Here is a 23,980-nt window from a genome sequence, read left to right on the forward strand (position 1 = left end):
AACGGGAGCGGTCATTGTCCCTTGGCGATAATGTTTTACAGTGGGAGAGCGGACCGCATCTGTTGGCGGGACGCTGAGGTCACATTACCCTTTGCAACCTTGTATGTTCGTTTATATTCCCCAGATAAAACTTTGCGCTTAAGTATTGTTAATTGTCATGAAATAGTTGCACTAAATGTTTAATTGTTACATTAGTTAATTTTAAGGTTATTTTTTGTTTTTATTTATTTTTATCCATCAATTTATAAATTAATCATCAGTTTATATAGGTAACTTTTTTTTTCTCGCTCGAAACTCGAAAGGATAGTCTATCCTAAGATAGGGGTGACTAGGTCTTAGTTAATAAGTTAATAACGTTGTGAAATTCTTCGCTGATATATGCATTATACCATGTTTTCTTCATTCTAATAACGTTGGTTAAATGCACATATGAAAATTGAAAAACTGATTGGAACAGATTGAAAATCGAACTTGGCACTGTAGTTTCACAAATCCATATCTTAACTTCTGGGTCACTGAGGCTTTGTTTAATTTATAAATTACCATAACGATCTTGTTTAACTTATTAATATTTAAATTTGTTAATAACTGTTTCGTTATCAATTTGGCAAAATGTATTTTTTAATGAGTGTTGACATGTTTAAATTGATAAGATGATCATAAATGGTGCTGACAAATTATTGCTAAAATATTTAAATTTCATGTAGCTTTTACAGCATGGTTAATAAATACATATCACTTGAGAGATCAAAACTATATAAGTTAGTAGAATATAATATTATTAATCGAGATACGAGTATTTATCGTAAACAAAGGTTTGGAATGTAAACTTGAAAGCTGAAACTTGTTGAAACTGAAACAACCTAATTGACTTAACCCATATTTCTACTTCAGGATGAAAATCAAACCTATCGTAATCATAGAATCTATCTACATAAAAGAAAGTCGTGTTAGTTACACTATTTATAACTCAAGATCAGTCGAAATGATTTAGCTGAAAATTGATGGGGAAGTAGCTTAGAACTAGGAGACGGACATAGGAACTTTTTTATCTTGTGTGCATTTTTTTTTAATCCGCGCGGACGGAGTCGCGGGTAAAAGCTAGTATATAATAAAATCTAGCAGCTCACAGCTGAAGTTATTGAAAGAGCTACTTTCAATAACCTCTCAGATTTAATCTTCACTAAGGAAGGCTTTGTAATTATTTACTTTTTAACATAAGATATTAGTCAGTGGTTCTTAAAATGGTCCAGATGGACTCTCTGCTGTCCACGGAACACCCGGCTGGGTTCACTAGTTGCAGTAAAGAGGTAGTTGGTAAAAGCAGTGTTCACCTTTCCTAGTAAAATTTTGAAAGGGTCTATGAGAAAGTAGTTTGGGAATATCTGAAAGTAAACAAACCTGCCGATTCCGTTCGTCTGTGATCCGGGATATTTGTATTTTCTTCCGACCCATGGTGGCAGCAATCTTGAAGGGGGTGTAGGGAGCGGGGCGAGTGATACGTGGCCGGCTAGCGGTCTGCTACTGTAGACGTCAACAGCTGCTATCTGTAAACAATAATAAAAAAAAAAATTACTTTTGGCATTTGGGTCCCGTAACTAGACTTTCAGAATCTTATCAATCGTAGGTTCATCTTAGGTCTTTTCTGCTATCTTGATATCTCATTCATTTGCATTTATATGTTTGAAAAAAAAACCTATTTTATGATCTAAATTCTAAATTGTTTTCCAGATGTAGCGGAACGCATATATAGGTTTTATATTACGTTTTGAGTCATTGAGAGATGAAGTGTCGAATACAAGATATTTTAATGTTGGAGAAACAAAACCAATCACCGATGCCGTATGCCGATTAGGTAAAAAACGGGGTCATGTGGGCATATAGTGGGGGTCATTATGCAAATCTGTGCCGCCGTGTGTACCGTCTCGTGCGATGTATTATGTATAGGGTAATGTTGACAACTTGCTACTGTTCGATATGTTTGTCGAATGAATAATGGTCTCGGAACTAAGTTCTGCGTCGCCGAAGAAAATTGTCTCGACTTTTGTAATTTACCCATAATGGTTTTGCCCTGGCGTATTTATAAAACTTTTATTGACGCATTTATTGTTACGATGGCAATATGGATATTAAATATGATTTTTTATTTGATATTGATAATATTTTTTGTATATCTTTAGATAATGATGTTATTTTGATGGTTTTTTTAATTGTTCCTAACGATATAACACTTAAATAACAAATATACCTACTAATCTTATATATAAAAGAAAGTCGTGTTAGTTACACTATTTATAACTCAAGAACGGCTGAATCGATTTGACTGAAAATTGGTGGGCAGGTAGCTTAGAACCAGGAAACGGACATAAAATAATTTTTACCCCGTTTTCTATTTTTTATTCCGCGCGGACGGAGTCGCAGCTAAAAACTAGTGTTTAAATTAAAATTACCTTTATATAGTTCTAGCATTTTCTAATATCACGCTTGGATATTTGTCAACTTACGTGACATAACGTAGACATACATGCAATGTCTGTTAAATAATAATTCGGAAAGGAATAATTAACATACGCTTTAAATAATAAACTTGTAATTTAGATGTCATATACACCTGCTTCCCTTACAGTAGATACGTTAAACCTCAACTAGACGCACAACACGCTACGTCACTTGACTGACAGGAAAATAAAAAGGTACACCAAGTTCTTTTAATAAAATATTATCACTAATTGTCTTCCATGGATCAGTATTCTAGTTACTGGTATATTGGATATAATTCATATTGGATATTTTAAATACATCATCAGTATACAAATTTATATGTTTAAAAAAAATATAATATTTTTATTCTGAGCGTTATAATAAATATGATAGTATAAATTTTACAAAATATTTATAACATTACCGTTTTATAAAAGGTAGCACGCACATGTGACGTCTTTCAGTTTCTATAATTAACATAATTATAAAAATGTTCAGTATTAAAAATATTTTATATTAAGTACCGTCAACAGAACACAATAACAACCTTTGTAGTTCAAGATTATTTATTACCTAGTTAAGCTATTTAAATGCCCTCCATTTATTTTTCTGTTGCGATAAATCAATTACATTATCGCTTGCAACGCCACAGAATCTGTTGCTTTCAGTGTGATATGGGGTAGGTAGGGGGAAATACGTATGCAACTGGAGTTTGTAAGTGTAACATTTTTCCCCGTAAAATACCAATGTGTGAGTGTGAAGGTTTCAGTACACGAATGAAACTTGTACTGTAAGTATTACAAGCAGGTCGTTGTGTGCGTTCTTTGCCTGTGGGGTTTGTCCCCTGTGGGGAGGATGGGGCAGCAGGGTGCAGGGTGCCGGGTCAGTGTGTTTATAGGTGGCTCGTTCCATAGCACTTGCATTTAATCAAGCATTACCATTTTCCCGCCCTATGAGTAATAACAGGTTAACTACGTATGAATTAGCAGTAAATCACAGTATAAAAAAATATAGTTGCATTTGTAAGAATAGTACATTATTAGAATATCAAAGTATTAAATTAGAATAATAAATACTAAAATTGAATCGTGTAGTGTTTTGTTTTTCGAGTAATATTAATTTTAAAATTAGTAGCTAACAGTTTTAGTTTTTCGATTGTTAAGATAATCCAGCAGCTAGTTTATTGCGTTCATATTTCATACATATTATATAATAGTAATTCTTTTTTAAAAAATTGTCGTTTAATATTTGATTTAGACACAGTAATGTAACCGTATCGCCTCTGCGTTTACGGCTCATTGTATTTTTTCTTGCGAGTATAATTTAAGCGTGGAAGCGTGAACGGTCGGGTCGAGCTTTGAAGTAAGTAAGCAGAAAGTCCTTTTACGTCATATGGGAACGCCAAATTAACGTTATTAATTGATTATGTAGACAAGGAATTTTTTTTTTCAAAGTATTTTAAAGGACAAATTCAAAGCCCTTTGAAATTCAACCTTACTAGCAAAGCTTAAATTAATCCTTTTAATAATAAGTTACATGATTCGTTAAAAGAAACTGTACCTTATTATCTAGACTACGAAAGAGATGAGTTTCTAGAATGGAAATTTTTGTCACATGCGTAGGGGAGGTCAATTAAATTACAGAATCACAACACTAGTTTGTTTAATAAAGGTATAAAAATTTACGGTAAATCAATAATGACATGTATATATTGAGATTAAAGCATAATTCCGTAGTTCAGGTGACGTGGGCGAGTTCCCGTGGACGCCTACGCGCCCACTCGGCCGGGAACGTTGTTGCGCAGCCAGGTTCGATCCATTCCTCTCACGATTTTATCAATTACCTGATGGATTATTGCAAAACTTTGTGGTTTAAGATAAAAGCAAAATTGTGAGTTTTTACTATCTAAATACTTATATAAAAACAGAGGGATGTCAATATTTTTCACTATAAATACTATGTTCTTTGGTTTTAGTTTATCTTGTGTTGTATTATATTTAATAGTTTTCAAAACGGATAATTATAAAATATCTTACATTAAAAATGATTTAATTTAGAGATTTAAAGATACAGAAATGTATATGACAGTAATGGTATTGCAGCGCGAGACCGCAGTCAGTTTCGTCCATTATCAAATTGCTTTTGTCTGTCTGCCGACAATGTTTTAATGTTGAAAACAAAGGATTAACCCCGGAAAATTTTACTTTAATAAAATATCAAATAAATTATCTTTTTAGTACAGTGTCTTTTATATTAAATATTAATTTGAATTCAGTAAATGTGTACATATTGAGTGTTCAGTATATGTGATTTCAGGACTCCCTTGGTCACAAATCTTAGTGTGGCAGCTAGTAATTGAATTTAATGAGAGCTCTGCAAAAATTTTTATACCAATTTGTCTCGCAAAGAGGTGAATGATGTACGAAACAAAAAGATTTTGCGGGCTGAACCCCTATGCTATATATTACCATTGACTTTATCAGCTTGATTGTCTTGTTAGGAACTTTTAGTACTGAATCTGACTGAAAAGTATTTTTTGGGCTATCAGAATTTTTATCAGCAAATGGCGAGACAGGCTCTAAGTTGTTACATTGCAAAATATTAGCTTTTTTCCAAGGCAAAAGTTTATCAAGTTAGTGTCTTATAAGAATCTTTTAAAGGATATTAGATATTCGTCTCTCAAATAGTCTAAGTATGGAAACAATTCGTAGAAAAGGTTTCATCGACAGACAAGAACCTCTTACGACCTCCTATGTTAAATTAAAATACTTTGTTTGATGTATTTCACGAGCATTTACAAGTTATTAGAAATTACGACTGAAACTACAATTGCTATAAATACATCGACTAAGGTTAAGTAGAGTATGTATTTAAAAAAATAATCAATTAAATATAACGCCTAATTATCTAAAATACACGTGGAGATATATTCAAGATATGTAAAAATAAATTGTTTAAAATGATTTTGTGGGACGTAGTGTTAGATATTTGATGCAAAAGTATTTTAAAAGAAATAAACTAACAGCGAAATAGTGAATTTAACTCTACTTCTAAATAATCCTCGCAATAGTATAAATTCAAACCGAACGTAAGTAAACAAAAATGTAACAAGAATGTCAGACGTTCCGCAATGACGGATGGAGAGAGACTGCCTCGAGCAGCAGCGCACGCTTCCTTATAAAACCTTTTGTGAGACTACCCTCAACAGTCCTAACACACTTTTAGAGAATTATTAGTCAAGATCATCTCGAGCGAATTGCGCGCTAAAGTTCCCCAAAAACAAGTGACAGATAGCTGTAGTGAGGCGACGTAAGCGTTGATATTTGACATGTCTAGTGCTGCGCCGATACACCGGCACAGTGTTGATTTTTGTCTCTAACAGTTCGGCCATCCTGCATTTCCTTCGTCCTCGAAGGAGTATTGATCCTTGCTGCATCGTTTTACACGCTGTCCCAAGCGCCATGAAGAGCCAGAACACCTCCAAGAAAAAGGACCTAAAAGCAAATCAGCCCCGTAGGCAAAACATATAGCCCTGTAGGCACAACTTAGCCCCGTAGGCAAAACATATAGCCCCGTAGGTAAAACACAGCCCCGTAGGCAAACATATAGCCCCGTAGGCACAACTTATAGCACATTTTGTATCAACCATGTATCTGAAATAAAACTAATAATAATTGTTATTAAACATACGCCCCGTAGGCAAAACATACGCCCGGAGGCTAAACATACGCCCGGAGGCAACATACACGCCCGGAGGCTAAACATACGCCCGGAGGCAACATATACGCCCGGAGGCTAAACATACGCCCGGAGGCAACATATACGCCCGGAGGCTAAACATACGCCCGGAGGCAACATATACGCCCGGAGGCTAAACATACGCCCGGAGGCAACATATACGCCCGGAGGCTAAACATACGCCCGGAGGCAACATATACGCCCGGAGGCTAAACATACGCCCGGAGGCAACATATACGCCCGGAGGCTAAACATACGCCCGGAGGCAACATATACGCCCGGAGGCTAAACATACGCCCGGAGGCAACATATACGCCCGGAGGCTAGACATACGCCCCATAGGCAATCTTTGATTTTCTTTTATCGATCATGTATCTGAAATAAAAGTTTTATTATTATTACCAATCATACGCCCCATAGGCAATCTTTGATTTTCTTTTATCGATCATGTGTCTGGCATTCCGCGCACCCTTGATTCGCGAACACTGGTATGATTCTGATGTCGACTCAACTTACTGCGACTACAACGATTATCACGGTAACGTTCTGACATTTTTCTCTTAGCCTTTATTTTCACGAAAATACAAACACAACCACAGAGTGAGCAAAGTGGATAGAATCACGCGGATCCTATCCCACTTCTGATGTTAGATATTTGATGCAAAAGTATTTTAAAAGAAATAAACTAACAGCGAAATAGTGAATTTAACTCTACTTCTAAATAATCCTCGCAATAGTATAAATTCAAACCGAACGTAAGTAAACAAAAATGTAACAAGAATGTCAGACGTTCCGCAATGACGGATGGAGAGAGACTGCCTCGAGCAGCAGCGCACGCTTCCTTATAAAACCTTTTGTGAGACTACCCTCAACAGTCCTAACACACTTTTAGAGAATTATTAGTCAAGATCATCTCGAGCGAATTGCGCGCTAAAGTTCCCCAAAACCAAGTGACAGATAGCTGTAGTGAGGCGACGTAAGCGTTGATATTTGACATGTCTAGTGCTGCGCCGATACACCGGCACAGTGTTGATTTTTGTCTCTAACATAGTTGTATTTCCAAGGTTAACACTGTAATAATAATAAATAAATAAATAAATAATCTCCCGGACGATTGCTAGAGAGTACCTATATATTGTGTTCAATAAAAACTTCAAATAAAATTATTAATTTACCCTTTCCGTGTGGTAACGTAATTATAATTTTATCAAAAACGAACTCAGTCTGGTGATCGTATTGCATTTATAAAGATGGTTCCAACTGTCATCTAGCTAATACATTATTGTTTTGGCTTTATTCCCTTACAGACACCTGTTCTATCAGTCTATAGACATGTGACCTTGCCGGGCGAGGGGCGGGGGCGCCTACGCACACTACGTCACACCACAATGCATACACTCGCCCACACAATCGAACTCACACACACGTGTAGCTGTATTTCGCTTATTTGCAGTGTTGCCGCATTAACCACATTGTTGTGAACTTGTATTGTTTCATTTTATATAAAATAATTGATAGGCTCTGTGGATTTGTAGAAATTATTAGTTTTTTCATATTTATTATTAAATACTAGCATATTTAATAAACAATGTCGCCTAAGATGTTTTTATTTTAATTTTAAAATGAGTATTTCAAATTAAAATATTTGCATTTCCTCATAGTTTTGAGTTTACTTGTCATTATGAAATGATAATGCCAGTTACTCACAGTATCCTGGTAAAATTCTCCAAAAATCTTTAGTGAAATCACCCTGTATCAATAGGGAAAAACCTGATAAACCAATCCACTTTATCATTATAATACGTGAAGCATCTTTATCCTCCCAACACGTGAAGGAAATTGCGCGAACGGAAAAACGTGAATTTTGACACAGTTATTATGGAGAAGTCCACAAATTTATTTTTAATTAGAAAACAAATATTTGAATTTGAATTACGAACGAATTTCAACCAATAGGCGACTATTCGTTTCTTTCATTTGACGACTTTTATAGTTATAAATTGGATGGACAGAATAATTTATTAATCGGTTTTCTATATGTCCTGAAGGCACATGACCGGTTGAGGAAATGCAACTTAAAAAAAAACATAGCTTGTGCTAGCGTCGTGTCTTTCTATTCATTGTTTTCTTTAACTTTGATGAGATTTTACAAGGGTTCAACAAACAGATTAGGAAAGCAGAATAGAGTTTTAACTTAGTGTTCGTTTATTTATATTTTTAGTATACGTGATGAAATTGTAAAAGATTTATAAAATATATAAAAGCAACAGTCTGCCGAGTAGACCGCACTGCGGTGATACACAAAAAGTACTTCAAACACTTCTGCATCTCAGTGGAACGTTTTGTATGTGACAGTATGTTTTATTCCTAACTTTAATATATTTATCTAACCTTAATTATTTTGTAAAATCATAATTAAAATGTGCTCTTAACGAAATTTTTGGTTTCCCTTATGAAGACCAAGAAAAATGGGTACCTATGTGTAATTGCAAACGTTTTAGTTACTGCCTCTCGTTGCTCAGACAAAATATAATTATTTGACTTCTAAGATGTAAAAAAATGTTATGTAAGTTAATTTTCTTACTAATATTATAAATGCGAATATTTAAATGAATGGAAGTTTGTTTGTTACAGGTTATCTCCAGAACGGCTGCATCGACTTCAGTGAAATTTGGCGTATGTAGAACATAGTCTGAAAGAACACATAGGCGACTTATTAAGTTATTTTTTTAGATCCGCGCGGACGAAGTAGCGGGCGACAGCTATGGAACAATATAAACACACATGTTTGTGGTCGAGGTCCAGTGTGTGGTGGAGGTTGACGTCAATATTCTTATTTGAAACGAACTTTATTCCATTAATTACATACTAATCTTAATTAATATCATTATGCAAAACTTATGTAAAATATAAAATTATAATATAACTTCGTAATGGCCTCACGCAGACGCCTCTATAATTTTTTTTTCATACATATTTATGTATATGAATATATTCTATTTTAATCCGTTAAAAGTTAGTTGCAAATGGAAGCAAGGAATGTTAAATAGACTTTAGACACATGATTTCGAAAATAGAATAAAGATGATTGGCTGAACGTAAGATAAGATTTATAAATTATTCTAAAGTTAAAGTTTAAGTTCATTTATATCATGTCCCTCTCCTTTTTCCTACAGAAGGTTGACACATGTTGTAATTACTTTTCCATGTATCTCTATCAATCGTCATAATGTCCTATCTATAGTTAATTCGTTTGTATCAGGAAAAAAGTTTACAATCCAAATAATGTAATTAAAAAAATAAACAGTGGTAATTAGTAAATGCTTCACAATGTTTTTGCACTTACTGTTTTAATATTTTCCTTACCAGAAAGAAAGGTTTTAAACTTTACGATTTAAAAATCGTGAAAGTTAAGTGGCAAACTTGTATCTGTCTGAATTTGTAAACATACCGAGTACTTTTATACCTTGATACTTCCACCAATTACATGTTTAAATTACAGCCTGTAGAGATAAGCGTTAGTGGGTTTTAAGATCATTGAAGAACGGATTTCTTTTTATTTAAAGTAAACAACTTTGTTATTACTCCATGAAAAGTACTCAAATAAGTTTAAAGATTTATTGAAAAAATAGCTGTCGCCCGCGACTCTGTCCACGCGGCATTAAAAAAAACTTTATAAGTTGCCTATGTGTTCTTATAAGATCCGTTGAGCCGTTACGGAGATACATACATCCATCCATCTAAACATTCGCATTCATAATATTAGTAAGATGTATACAGATATACTTTGTCTCGTATATTATAAATCTAATACAATTATAAATAAAAAATACAGCATTATCAATTAATGTTTTATCATTTAAATTCTTCCAGCGATACCCCTATAATTATATACATATACGAGTATAAATAATTAATTTTAATATACCTTTGTAAATGTTAGAAGAGTCAAGAGTTGTTTAACTCCGCAGAGGCGCAGGTCTGTGCGCTATTTCAGCACTTAGCGATGATGTTAACAAAGTATTCAAATGTATAATAAACATTAACTTCTTGTAATTATAGGTAATACTACTCATTGAAGAATGGTTAGAGGATTTAATCCAAATAAAATATAATGGGCTCTACGATTTTTATCGCTGTGTACCCACACTTTAGTGTCATGATTAGAGACTTAATAATTTTCTTAGCAATTAGGACGTAATAAATAATAACTGAATAGTAACCGACCAAATTGCTACAACGAGTTGATAAGCGAATGCGTTATCTTAGAAAAATTCAACACTATCACATTACTGTAATGATTTTTTAAATGTTTCGTTTGATGAATTCAGATTATGGCGCGTCCGTAGACGAGACAAGAATAAGAAAATTGTAACAAATGACTCTATTAGCCGTGATTGTGATCGAAAGGCGAATCCTCACACCGATCACGTCCGCAACAAACGAACAATCGGCAGGATCGATTACTTCTAGGAGAGGACTTTAAACTCTATTCTTGTTCTGTTATTACTGTCATTCTTTCTTTATGTATTAAGTAAGTACACACTCAATATATCATTTGTTCAATATGAACGACGAATCATACTGTAAATTTCAACCACTACTACGAGTATACCAATGTTTTCTTTTCATATTAAAAACATTAGCAAAATGTTTAAAGCAATTTATGTACTTATGTAATATATGTTATCTTTCTTGTAACCGTTCCAAATAGGCTTGAAGCGTGATAAGATATTGTTTACGATAATAGTCGAGTTAGGATTTGAATCCACGCTCACAAAATCGGTACTTCGAACGGTATTAAGCTACTCGCGTTTCAAAGCATTATTGCTTATCGTATGTTTGTTAAACAAAAGTTGTAAAACAGAGAAAAAATACTTAATATACGATTTCAGTTCATTCCAAATTTATTATAGGCCTGAGTCCCTCGGTGGGGACGTCTATGAGCTAACGGTCGTACAATCGTACTTTCAGTTTAAACACACCCAATCGACCAACATTGTCGCCTTGTTCCGCCACTATTTTATGCTGAGGGCGCCCGGTGCGATTCTTTGGAGATCCAGGGACTCTCGATGTCGCACTTGAGGCCACCGAGAAGGTGAGTTTGGTGAGTAGAAATCCCACATAACCCCATACGCCAAACGCAGGTTATGCCGATAAAAAAAAGCTCTACCATTGGAAGTGACAACCCTACAGACTTGGTTAACAAGTTCAATGCCACGGTTAGTTGTACCGAAGATAGTGATAAGTTATCACCCAGCTTGCAAATGGTAATTACGATTATTGCAATTTGCAGGCAAAGACAGGTCTATTAAAAAATTATATTTATTTTTCTTTTACATCACATTTATAAGGTAGCTTTAACTATTAAGCAATGCTACGTATATTTCGGAAATTCCTGTACAGGTTACGTTACAATGCTGACTTTCGCAGTATTAGTATTTGAAATTTACAGTATGACTAATATTTGCATTAAAAGTTGTTTATGACGATGTTCATTCTTTGTTTTGTTTTATTTATTTGTTAAACCTGACGACACGCTCTTTGAAGGTTAAATAGTTCTAATTTTCCTCTATAATTTTCTTGATACACATTTAAATAATGTTTAATTTTAAGCTTAATATTTTCAAAAACTGGAAATTACCAAGGTAAATATAAATAAAACGTTTTTACAAGTTTTTTTTGCTTCGACGCTGAAGAAAACAATAATAATGCAGCTTATTTTAAATATAATAATATAAGCTTTTAAATATTTTTTCCACGGATTTTAACAAACATTTAAAGTTACACAAGCTATAATGTTAACATTCATGAAATCAAACGGATTTTGATGTTTGAATAAAATAAAAAGCAATTTATATGGTTTTCTTAAATTTAAATGTATTGCGTAGCGCGCGTTCTGTTGCCGCGCAACGCGTCATCGTCGCAAGATGGCGCGGCTGACGTCAGCCGGAGCGTGGAGGGGGAGGGAGCAAGGTCTTGAGCCGAGCGTGTCACTTCCCAATGAAAAAGAGGCCTGGGACCCGAAATGAGGGTTTGTCCTTGACGCTTTTTTGCGAAAGGTAAAAGTTACAATATACTATTTACAACAAGAAGCACTAAAATGTCTAACAACAATGTAAAACGATTATACTAATGAATTAAATCGATACAACAACGAACGTAGAATTGTTGATTAGACATCCGATAACAGACAGCGTCGGTGTACAGAATTATTGTACGAATGATCTGTCTAATGTCAAGTTCATCGAGAGAGAAAGTTGTTTCTATTAGCTACATTATCTATGTCAGTGTTATGTAACCTTTATGTTTATATCAACTTTATATTATGTTTATACATTTATTTTAACTTCTTCTATAAAAAAAAACGATAGTGACGTGCGTGATGACATATACTTATTTATTTTATTTTATATTATTACAGATTTAAGAGGGAATCGAAACAAGTGTCTGCCTAGTGAGTCTCGTTAGCCGTGACAGCGGTGACAATGCATGACGTCACCGTCAACACGACCGCCGAGCCGAGCCGCGCCGCGCCGCAGCCAGTATTGATAACGCAAACCGCAACCGCGTACGTACACAACACGTTTGTGTATCTGTCAAGTTGTGTGTGTAAAGATTACGCTTCGTTTAACTGTCTGTATTGTAAATTATATGTTAAAAAATATAGTTTTAGCAATTAAATCGGAAAGTTTCTTACGCGCCGGCCATGGTTTTGATATAAAACTAAATATTTTATCATATAAATAAATTGGAACAACCTAATATGGTTCTACGTTTAGTTCATTTAAGTTTGGTGCCTCAGAAAAAAACATTTTATAACAATTCAATTTGATAAGGAAAGGGATTAGACAAAACTGCATAATTTTTCATAGTTGTTTTGATATTTATATCAAAGAAAGATACATTTCATTTTCTTTCAACTACCATATAAATATTAATTTAAAGTCCCAGAAATAGGGATAAAAACACGAGGAAAACCAAGCCAATTTTTTCTGACTTTCATCTGTTGAGTTACCGTGCAGAGGCCAAATTTTAGTCCTGTTAGGAATGCATGGGAAGAGGGAGTGCATTTGACAGAGGAGCGGACATAGGTACAGGAAATATACTGTTTCTGTACGATCCCTCTTTCGTATATTAAAGGTAAAGGCAACGGTCACTTCGCTATTTCGGCAAATTCAGGTGGCCCCTTGCTTGTTTGCTTGCCACCTTATAATATAAAAAGTATTTTTGTAAAAGATTTCGACGATCGAATGGAAGGAGACATAAAAATATCAGTTAGAAAAAAAGTCATAGTAAATCGAATTATTTGCATAGAAAAATTAACAAGACATAATTTATAGATAATTTTTAGTAAATTATAGACATAAAAAATGTTACAGATTTGCAAAATAACTTTATTAATTTATTAATGTTGTAAATATATCAAGTTATAAATTTTTCAATTTTTAAATGAGTGTTTCTTTTCTTCAGTAAACATGTCAGGTCTTATTGAGTGAAACTGCGATGTAAATCGCAAGAGAATCAAAGGATTTTGAGTTCTTCTTACTGTGTAATAAAGTCTAAATTGAAGTAGAGGCAAGATTTGCGTCGGTAATAACTGATAAGAAGATGTCAGGTCAATCCTTTGTGTGCATTACAATGTCGAGTAGGGATCGGGCCCGTGGCTTCTGTTCGCATGTTAATAGCGACAACACGGCGCCGTATCGGATCTTATCAACACTCTTTAAAATTCATAGCGTTACAAATTTTGAAGTCCCCGACACCAGGAAGCTGAAATCTTTTAAAATATATATTTTTTAAAAGAGTATAAATAATATTATCGCAGTAAACATTCCAGATTGTCAGGCTTCTTAGTATTTTATAGCACGATATTTTTTTTTAAATACTTATTTAAAAGATTTACATTAAGGTAAGTATTTATCCTATAATACCTACTTATTTTTTAATTTGCAAATTAATTTTTAGTGAGATCGGTATCGACGGTGTGTAGCCAATATCGTGTTTTAATTCTTTCGGATAATGTTAAAATTTGAGTTTACACGATGTGGGAATAAGTTTATAAAATTTGAATTGAGGTAAAACCGGAAATGCACTTTAAAACTGTAAGTTGGTTCGACTGCTTTTATTATTTAAAAAATAAAAAAAGTAAATAATAAAAAAGTTAGCACCAACTTAAAATAAACTTTCGTCAGACATTAGAATAAAGATTTAATTACTAGACTTTGGTATATATCCCACTGATCGTGGGTTTCTGAGGCTTAAATACCAGTTTAAAACATAGTGTTTTCTCTGTTTAATCAAAAATAATGAGAGATTTTGGTTTCACAAACCAGTGGTAAGACCACTACTACTGACTCGCATTTCTTTTCTCTTAACAATATTTTACCTTTGTTAATCTGAGGCATGATTTTAAATATTATTTTCACATTCGCCAAGATTCGCTATTTCGGGATGAAGTTTTATAGGAATTGGAAATATGTCTGTGTTTAAAAATCGTCTGACTTATTGTAGATGTCTACGGCAACGGGTACTTAACTATTTTAGTAATTTCATGTGCACATTGTTGTTGTTGTATGTTTGCACATTGTTCTATACAAAGATAATAATCGTGTGATGCAGTAAAAATCTCTTTAAAATTTATTTGTGATAATTTTCCAAGATTAAAATAAATACTCTTTGCAAGCTCTTGATAATGATTTCTTTGACGTCAGAACCTAGTTGATATTTAAAATGCACAAGCAACTTTCTTATAGGTACCTGTTAAGGGCATGTTTTAGCAAAGTACAAGTAATTTTTTCAACGTCACTACCTTTATAATAATAAAGTAAGTTTGTTTGAATTTCTGTAAGAGTTTTTACTTAAATTGCTTGCATTAGTATTATTTCATTTTACATCAAAGTAAGAAGATTCTTTTTGTCTAGAAGTACATGCATTAAAAAAACATAAATTTGCATTTAAATACGCAGCATGCTCTTTCGTTGCCGTTTTCGTATATTATTTTTCTAATGTCTTTCCTAAAAAACAAATTAAACATACACCTAGATAGACAGATATAGGGAATATTGATAAATATATAGATAAGTGGCTTAATGGTACAAAGGTCGATTTTTCTGCCGAACACAAGATGTTGCAACTAGCATTTGTTTACTGGGCATAGGCACCCATCTGACCCGAAACGTGAATCTGTGTCAAGCAGTTTATTCAATCTGCCGCATCTCAGGCCTCGTGCAAACGAAAGAAATTTCTAATACTTGCTATGTAAAGTTCAAAATTCCGGAAATAGTTCTTATGGAGTAAATGACATCGACTGAGACGTGTATGGTTTTTGTCCTTGAATATGTGGTGAATTAAAGCAAGAGCAGTAAAAACTAACTAGTAGTGGAAATATATTTGTAGTGTTAAATTTAATTATGCATCTGTACATATGATAATTATCTTTATTGAAAAGTATACATCACTTCAGTTACTAGCGCGTTATCTTTACGTATATTGGCAAATATGTTTAATGCAGAACAATTATGTTTGATTTCCCTACTCATTTAATTTACCACATTAATAATAAGTACAGATAAAGTGAAGAGTTTTTGAAGTATCAATTATTGATAAGACATTTTGCAGGTCTAACACAATATTGGTTCTTTCGCAACTCTATAGATATATAATAGAGCCCGGTTATTGAAGATTATCCTAGCTAGTTAAATACAATTTCATAAATAATGCCATAACAGGAAAATTAGCGAAAAAGTATTTTTTTTAAAGTACAATGACAAATCTTATAAAACATTTTGTCGATGACGATACGAATATTTTTTCGCAAATCTTCCTGTTAGGCCCCCTGGTAGCTATAATAAGATTAACGGATATATGAAAAGCTCATCTGTATAAGTAATGGCTTAGGAGCAATGAACTGACAAAATGTAACTAGAATAAAAGCAACAAAGCTATTATATTTCTGATAGCAATATAAGATAGATAGAAAACATTAAATGGTATGAGAGGTTCAATCAAGTTAGTAACAAATAGTTCAATGAATACTAATAAATACTATTAGGTAAAAAAAATGCAAGTAAATAAATTATTGTAGAAATAATTTAATGATAAACGAAAGGTTCAAAGTCTACAAGTTTGCAATTATATTCCTTGGCCAATAAAGTATTAATACAATGATTAAATATATAAATATTTATACTATTGTATTCGAATGAATATGAACTGGGAAGTGTGTTGAAACGTCACATGGTTTGCCAAATAATTGCTATCAATTTTTAAAGTTTATCGGAGGCCAGAAACAAATCAACTATTCTTATCAGATATCACCTACTAGTACTATTATCTTATCTTATTACATATTAGCTATCATCTATACTACAATACGAACGAATGTTTGTTTCGTTTGCATGATTTAACTTTAAATTCAAATTAAATCAATTTAATATAATATTTTACATTTTATACTCTTTTATTTAAAGATAATTCTCGACACTTTTCCAATCCGAAATAATAAAAATATGCTGGATTTACAAAAGAATAAAATTGTTTATGTATTATAACTATGCAAATTTAATATGTTGAAAAAAGTTTTTTTTTTTACAAAATATTATCCTTAAACTCAAAGTTGCATAACAAGATGCCTTCTATATAAAAAATAATGAAAAAAAGTAAAAGCGAACGCACCGCACGAAGTCATGCTGGCAACATTGAACGCGCGAAAAAAAAAGCAAATGGCCGCCGTCAAGGTCACAAGAAGCTGTCCTAGTCACGGAGGGCATTTACATTTTTTATAATCGCTTCAGGGGCTTGCAAAGAGGCATTATATTAAAAATATTTGTGATATTCTGAATTTCCTCAATAGATTGAATATTTATTAGATATTTTCAAAGGAAATAAACTTGTAACTATGTAATTTAAATGCCATTATTCATATATGTTGATAATATTTATTTTCATATATTAAATATGATTAATGGACTTTATTAATTAAACATATAATAATACTAGCTGTCGCCCGTGAATCTGTCCGCGCGGCTAGTTTTGCCAGGCGTCAGGATAAAGCCGAACATAGGAAGGCTTTTTGATTGCGTGTCCGGCCAAAATAAACGGTGACCGTCTTTTGTTGGGCTTTTTACATTTCGCAAACGAGAGTGACTGAGGGCAGGAGCGAGAGTCGACTGACGGTCATGTCCGCCCTTTCTACCCAAATGACCGGCCAAACTAGCCAGTTTGCAGACCGACCTAATAGCAGACAGACCAGCCGGTCTGTCCAGCTATTAGGTTTGACGACCTGGCAACCCTACGCGCAGCATTAAAAAAAACTTAAGAAATAGTCTGTGTGTTCTTCCAGACTATGTTCTACATCTGTGCCAAACTTCATCAAGATTCGTTGAGCCGTTCCGGAGATACCTTCAGACAAACATCCATCCATCCATCCAAACATTCGCATTTATAATATTAATAAGAATATATTTAATCTTTCCTCAAACTCATGCATTAAGAGACAATAATTAAGTTCTTTTCGGTACATATATAAATTACATTTTGTGTGATAGCAGTTTATCATAATAATTAAAAATAAAATAAGTAAAATAAAGTTGAAAAATATAAAATGTTTAAGTAAAGAGGTTTTAACCGATGCTACGTTGGGAATCGATATTGCGAGTCGCCTTGCCAAACCAGAATCTGCTCATTGTAGACCCGTTTCAGAAAAAAAAAATGAAAAACAGGCGTACTGTATGCAACAACGGCATGGGAACGTCGTAAGCGCATCCCAACAAACTTTTTATGCGCACAATTTGGACCATCGTTCAATGCATTACAGAATATTTTCGATGCCATCTTTAGACAAGTTTAAAAAAGTTGACAAAACCGTAAACGGCACTGCACCTGCCCTAGGCGATGCTAGATTGCGAGTCTCGATTATGGAATTTTATGTGAATTTTTATACTCATCCTTAGGTTCTAACAATTTTTTTATTAAAAAATTAAAAAAAAAATCTTCAATCCCTTGACTGAAAATCTATTATGCTGAAAAATAAGATTGTTCACAATTTTTTATGTCCTAAGATTATCATTTTTTTCTTTTCATGTTTTATAGAATTGACAAAATGTTGATGGACATTTTTGAATAGCTTTTTTTTTAAATATTTATAACTTTTGAATCTAGTGTGAAAGTTGTATGCGCCATCTTATTTAATCCTAACAGTACAAACCTCTTTCCAGCAGATTTTATTCAGGACAATAAAAAAAGATATGTTTTTAATTTATGTTCGCTCATGTATGGTGTAGTCTAAAATACATTTTGAATATTCAAAAGCAATAAATTGGAATTTTTATCGTTTATTTTTGATCTAGAACAGAGTGAAAAAATAGAAATAGGTAAAAAAAATAGAAAGCTGGTAGACAACGCGAGATGTTCCGTTGATTTCTTTTATAATTTTTTTTTTGGTATTTTATGTAAATTTTATACATATGTATAGTTAGGAATATAAATGGACAAAAATATTACCCAATAAAACTCCTCAGTATATACCAGTAGAGAAAATAGGAAAAAGGTTTCTTTCATTTATCGTAACGAATAAAAATTAATATAATAATTGCTAAGGGTTAACAGAGCCCTGACGCTCGTTATACCACGCATTTTTCCATATTTTTTGTCAATTTTTTAATTCCTAGTTATGATCACTGAGTCGAGTTCATCATATTCAAACTTTACATCATTTTAAAGCATTTTGTGTGAAGTGATTACTGCGTTCGTTGTCTATACGCACATGTGTATTACGCGTGTGTACGTGTGCGCCACAGACGCGCACTTAAGGGGGAGTAATATAGTTAATAAGCACTTTTACTGTGTCATTTAATTGCTTCACAGACCGGTCCTGTTCGGCCAGTAGCAACGACTTCAAATTGCTACCCACGAGACGATGCGATGCGTCCGCGCAGGGAATAGCAAACTTGATTGCTGTCATAGACTATATCTTTGTAGATTAAATATAATCTTTATGGATTTACTAACTGTCGCCCGCGACTCCGTCTGCGTGGAGTAAAAAAAACTTAATAAGTAGCCTATATCTTCTTCCAGACTTTGTTCTAAATTCGTGCGAAATTTTATCAAGATCCACGCATGGGTGTTTATTAGAAGATACCTTCTATCCATCTAAATTCTAAACTTTCGCATTTGTATTAGTAAAATTATATTTTTCTTTACAAAATAGTGTTCTGTAAGTTTCTTTTATTTTTAAATAATTAAATATTGGAACTTATTACTTTGGTGACGAATCATGTCAAAATATTCACTTTCATTTCCATACCAAAATTTTCGCAATTTGTTTACTTTGTTTACAAGTATAAGCGCACAACATTTTAACCTAAATTATATATGAGTTTCTTAAAAAAAATGTTATGACCACGTTAAATAATCAAGTAGGTAGTAGCCATTCAACGCCATGAGTGACTCTTACCAACATAAGCAAAAAAAGAGTCAATTTATCCTAACCTATAAACCAATGATGTCATCGCATTCCAAATGTTTTAACAAACAGCGTTCCTTTTATGTTTTTAACGAAGCATTTAAAATAATAACTTTGTTTTAACGAGAAGAAAACATATAATTATTATTTATACTTATATTGTAAAAGGAAATTAGTTCTTCAAAATACTATTACTTAGATTTGATTTAATATTCTCATTGAATATATGGTTTCGTATGTTTTATGGTAAGTAGTACAGTTAGATTTTATTTAACTGTACTGTAACTTTAACATATTAATGGACCATATAATTTTCAATGACCCATAAAGTTTTTTAAAAACAAACGAAGTGCATATAGTCTATTAGAAACTTAACACAAAAGCACTATTATTAATTAAGCATACTGAATAAGTTATTTCTATTTTTATAATTTACCCTTTTATTGCATATTTTTGCTTATTTGTTTTCAATGTTTATATTTATCTCAGAGACTTTTCCTCGAGTGAAGCTAAGTAAGTGAGATCATCATAATCGATCCGACGTAGCCTTCGGCGGTTGTTCACGCACATTTTAATGAGTCCTTTGTAATTTAAATTAAGAATGAAAATTGTTAAGAACGTCCAGCGTCCGGAAATACCATGCAGTTTGTCGTGAAAAGTACAACTAAGTTACATTAATAGGTGAAGCGAAAACATTGATATCCTTTTTAAGGAAATTAAGAAAAATAAGAACAAATGCGAAATTTAACATGGTGTTAGTTTGTAATAGCGTGCATAAAGCTATTCTTTGTCAAAAATAAATGATTTTTGACCATGAATTAATGTCAAATTTAATCCAATCGGCGATCCTACTTGTTATTATTAAAAACGTATCTTTAATTCGTGTTTTTCATTTTATTGTAATAATTAATTTAAAATTCCGGCTTACGGTTGAACCATAGCATAAGTAAGCAATAGGTTGGCAATGAATGATGTCTTTGTTAAGACAAATAGTTCACGTTTGTACTATCGTACCACAAGAGTATTGTTATAGCGGAATATGACGTAACCCCAAATTTGAACATTTTAAAAGACGTACAGATTAAAATGTATCACTACAGGTAATAGGATACCGAACTTTTAGGCTTATAACAACTTAATTTTGATTTCAAAAAATCTTCCATGTCGAAAATTTAATTAGATTTCAAATTTAATTATAATTATTAAGTGCCATGTTTTTACAAACAATACACAATATTGAATTAAAAATATAATAAACTAGAAGGATTGTTATGTGACATTGAGGAAGAAAACGAATCTCACCCTTCAAAATCGATGAAGTGATGCCCATGAAAAAAATCCCTCCAATCACTTGGGTAAGCCGTAAAAAAACCAGTGTCCGAGATAAATAAAATTGCGTAGGTTTGTTGTGTGTTTGTCTGCTCTCCGCCAATTAACATGCGCTGGACTGTCCCCAATTCACCCGATAACAAACAGTATCATTTTAATAACTTTTTATTTACGAAGGTTAACGCTTCGTGATCGATGAATAAAAAAAAACACTTTCGTACCTGAAACAAAGAAAAATTAGAAATTAAACTAATGAATTTTATCAGTTAATTCTACCTAAATAAGAAATTAATAAATATCGCTAGAAGTTAAGGAAACTTATTTGAACGTAAGTAAAAACGTATTTAAAAATTGTCAACCTCAGATAACACTATTGCAGTTTTGTAATTATGCAATTAATTCTACTGAGCCATTTACCAATGCTATTTATTCTTGACAATATATTTGTATGGGTAATGTGTATGTCATCGAAAAATCGACAATGTCATGTCATCCCACACGTACCGTGTACATAAAATGTAATTATATAATCTAAAGTTACAAGATCATAATCCGGCGCAGTGCTAGGGCGTGTTGACGTAGTGCAGTTGGCAGGTTTCCTTATATTGCATCCTTCGCCGGTAGTGCAAATCATATACGCTTACATCATTCACTAACTTGAACCAATTAAATCGGAAATAACGTTTTTTGATGCAGGGATGATGTGCCATGTTATTATCTTAAGTGAAATCTCATTAGTACCCAAAACGCTATCTTTCCCGTTCTTTTTAGGGTAATGTAACGTATGACGTTGGTATTAACGTTTTAGAAATTTTCTCATATCATGCAGATATACTTGATGATTTAAGAGAATTGATTAAATAGAAACATATATCTCTAGGTAATAAACTCATAAATTATCGTTATTAAGAGTTAATGTATAAAAAAAATGAAAAAAAAAATGATTCAAATAAAAGTAAGTTTTGTTATTATTGTACAAGTCACGCAGATTCTTAAGTATTTTTTTAAATTTTTAAACTAGTACATGTTTGAATAATGCGCTAAAACACTTACAATATTGAAATCAAAACAAAAACAAAAAGCGCGGTAACAATCGACAAAAACAAACAAATCCAATATGGCGGCGCAACGTCATTTACTATCGGTCTCGGGCACGTTATCAAGCGCGTAGACGATCCGTTTTTAGAAATATTAATTCAGTAATAACTGCTGTATAGCAAACTATTTTTAGTACGGCCTAGGCTAAAAATATAGCGGTCGTCGCGACCAATGACGCTCACACTTGATAATGCTAATGTTACTCATGTAATGTGTCGTTGACTTGTTGCAGTTTATTAGATCTCTTGTCTATTGACATTCATAGAATATCGTTGCGAGGTTATCTGTGGTCGATGTTTACTAATGTCACGTATCCATACGGCCACAATCGCGCCTAGAAAGTTTACTACAGTTCGGTGGAGTTTCAACTAGTTATATATAAGTTTTAATCTGTAGAAATCGTGCATTAACTAATAAAAAAAATATCACTGTCTTTCTGTTTTTACTGCTTTAATTACTTGATTTAAGTACTTGATTTAAGTGTTTGATTTTTTTACTTGATAGATAGGACCTAGGACAAGGAAACAAATTCAATGCTGAAATTGCAAAACAATCGTAATCGATCGGTAGCGATCATTTGCAACACGCTAAGGTTGAAAGTATTAATAATTTTCCTATTATAATAATTTGAAATACTTATTAGTTGCACATTACTTACATTATTACATCACAACAGTAACACAATTATCATTTTAAATATGGGTAAAGTAATTATTATTACCATAGGAGAAATTTAATAGCCACAGATGAATGGATAATACTTTAAATGTCTGTATTATATGTCCAGTATTACTGCCACTGGTAAATTTTTTAATCGATTAAATGTTATTAGCGTTAGAAAATCGATTCATTTCATAAATCGATGTCCAGTATTCGGACGATAGTCGCGAGACGTGCTCGAGCGAGCCGCAAGGTCGGCCCGTCGACATTGACCGTGAAGTTACGACATAGCGTAAAAAAATACTTTATCATGTTTCCGCAATTCGATATCCCGCTTTGAAATCGAATTAACATAGCGAAAAAATAACGATGGCAAGAAAACAATACAAAAAACTCTTAGATGTCATAGAAATTCTGAAATGTTTAGGTTAAACTATAGAGAACAATTTGGAAGTTAGGAACTATTAAAATACAGTATTCGTGATGATGTAAACTAATCTTTTAGTTTTAATTTTTTATTATTCAGTAGGTTGTAGTTTTCTAGTAGAACTGATATTGCACCTCAGTGTCACAGGAATACACAGTCTTTTTTCACGGTTTTTAAATAACTTTTGAAAAATCAACTATAGAAGTAGTTTTGCGGCATAAGCAAACATTTCTTTAACTTATAATATTTCATAACGTTTGTTTTACACTAATTGTGTGTTGTCCATTTTTTTTTAAATATAACTAACTGTCGCCCACGATGCCGTCCGCTTGGAATTAAAAATTTAATTAGTAGCCTATGTGTTCTTCCAGACTATGTGTTCTACACCTATGCCGTAGATCCATTGAGTGGTTCTGGAGATACCTTGTAACAAACATATATTTTTTTGTAATAATTTCATTATTAGTAAAATAAACACAGGATTGATCGTCGAACTGTAAATTCCAATAAGAATTCGAAATTAATTGTATACTCGGTATTACTTTCACGTCAAGTTATTGTAGTTATTTAAAAATTTTTAAGTGTCAAGCTTTTGGTCGATTGTCGAATTAATTACAGAGATAATATAAGAAAGTGCATAGTGGAGTGGAACTATCCCACCTGACTACTATCACCGTAGGTATACTTTTAAATCACTTTATTGAAACCATCAGACTTTTTAATCAATTTATATTATGCTACTGCCACTTTCAGATGTATGTTCGCTGGCAAATTTGCTCTGT

General features: G+C 32.9%; 1 protein-coding gene across 3 annotated transcripts in view; it reads right to left on the reverse strand.

Annotated features, from left to right (window-relative positions):
* LOC106716924 (myocyte-specific enhancer factor 2) overlaps positions 1-23,980 on the reverse strand; it is a 47,800-nt gene that overhangs the window by 8,037 nt on the left and 15,783 nt on the right. For all 3 annotated transcript variants that reach the window (XM_014510593.2, XM_014510592.2, XM_014510590.2), the window contains exon 2: positions 1,402-1,547. In XM_014510593.2, coding sequence (XP_014366079.2) covers positions 1,402-1,455 — 54 coding nt within the window. In that variant the 5' untranslated portion in view covers positions 1,456-1,547. The remainder of the gene's footprint in view (positions 1-1,401; positions 1,548-23,980) is intronic.

This window comes from Papilio machaon, chromosome 2 (assembly GCF_912999745.1).
Source record: "Papilio machaon chromosome 2, ilPapMach1.1, whole genome shotgun sequence".
Lineage (NCBI taxonomy): Eukaryota > Metazoa > Arthropoda > Insecta > Lepidoptera > Papilionidae > Papilio > Papilio machaon.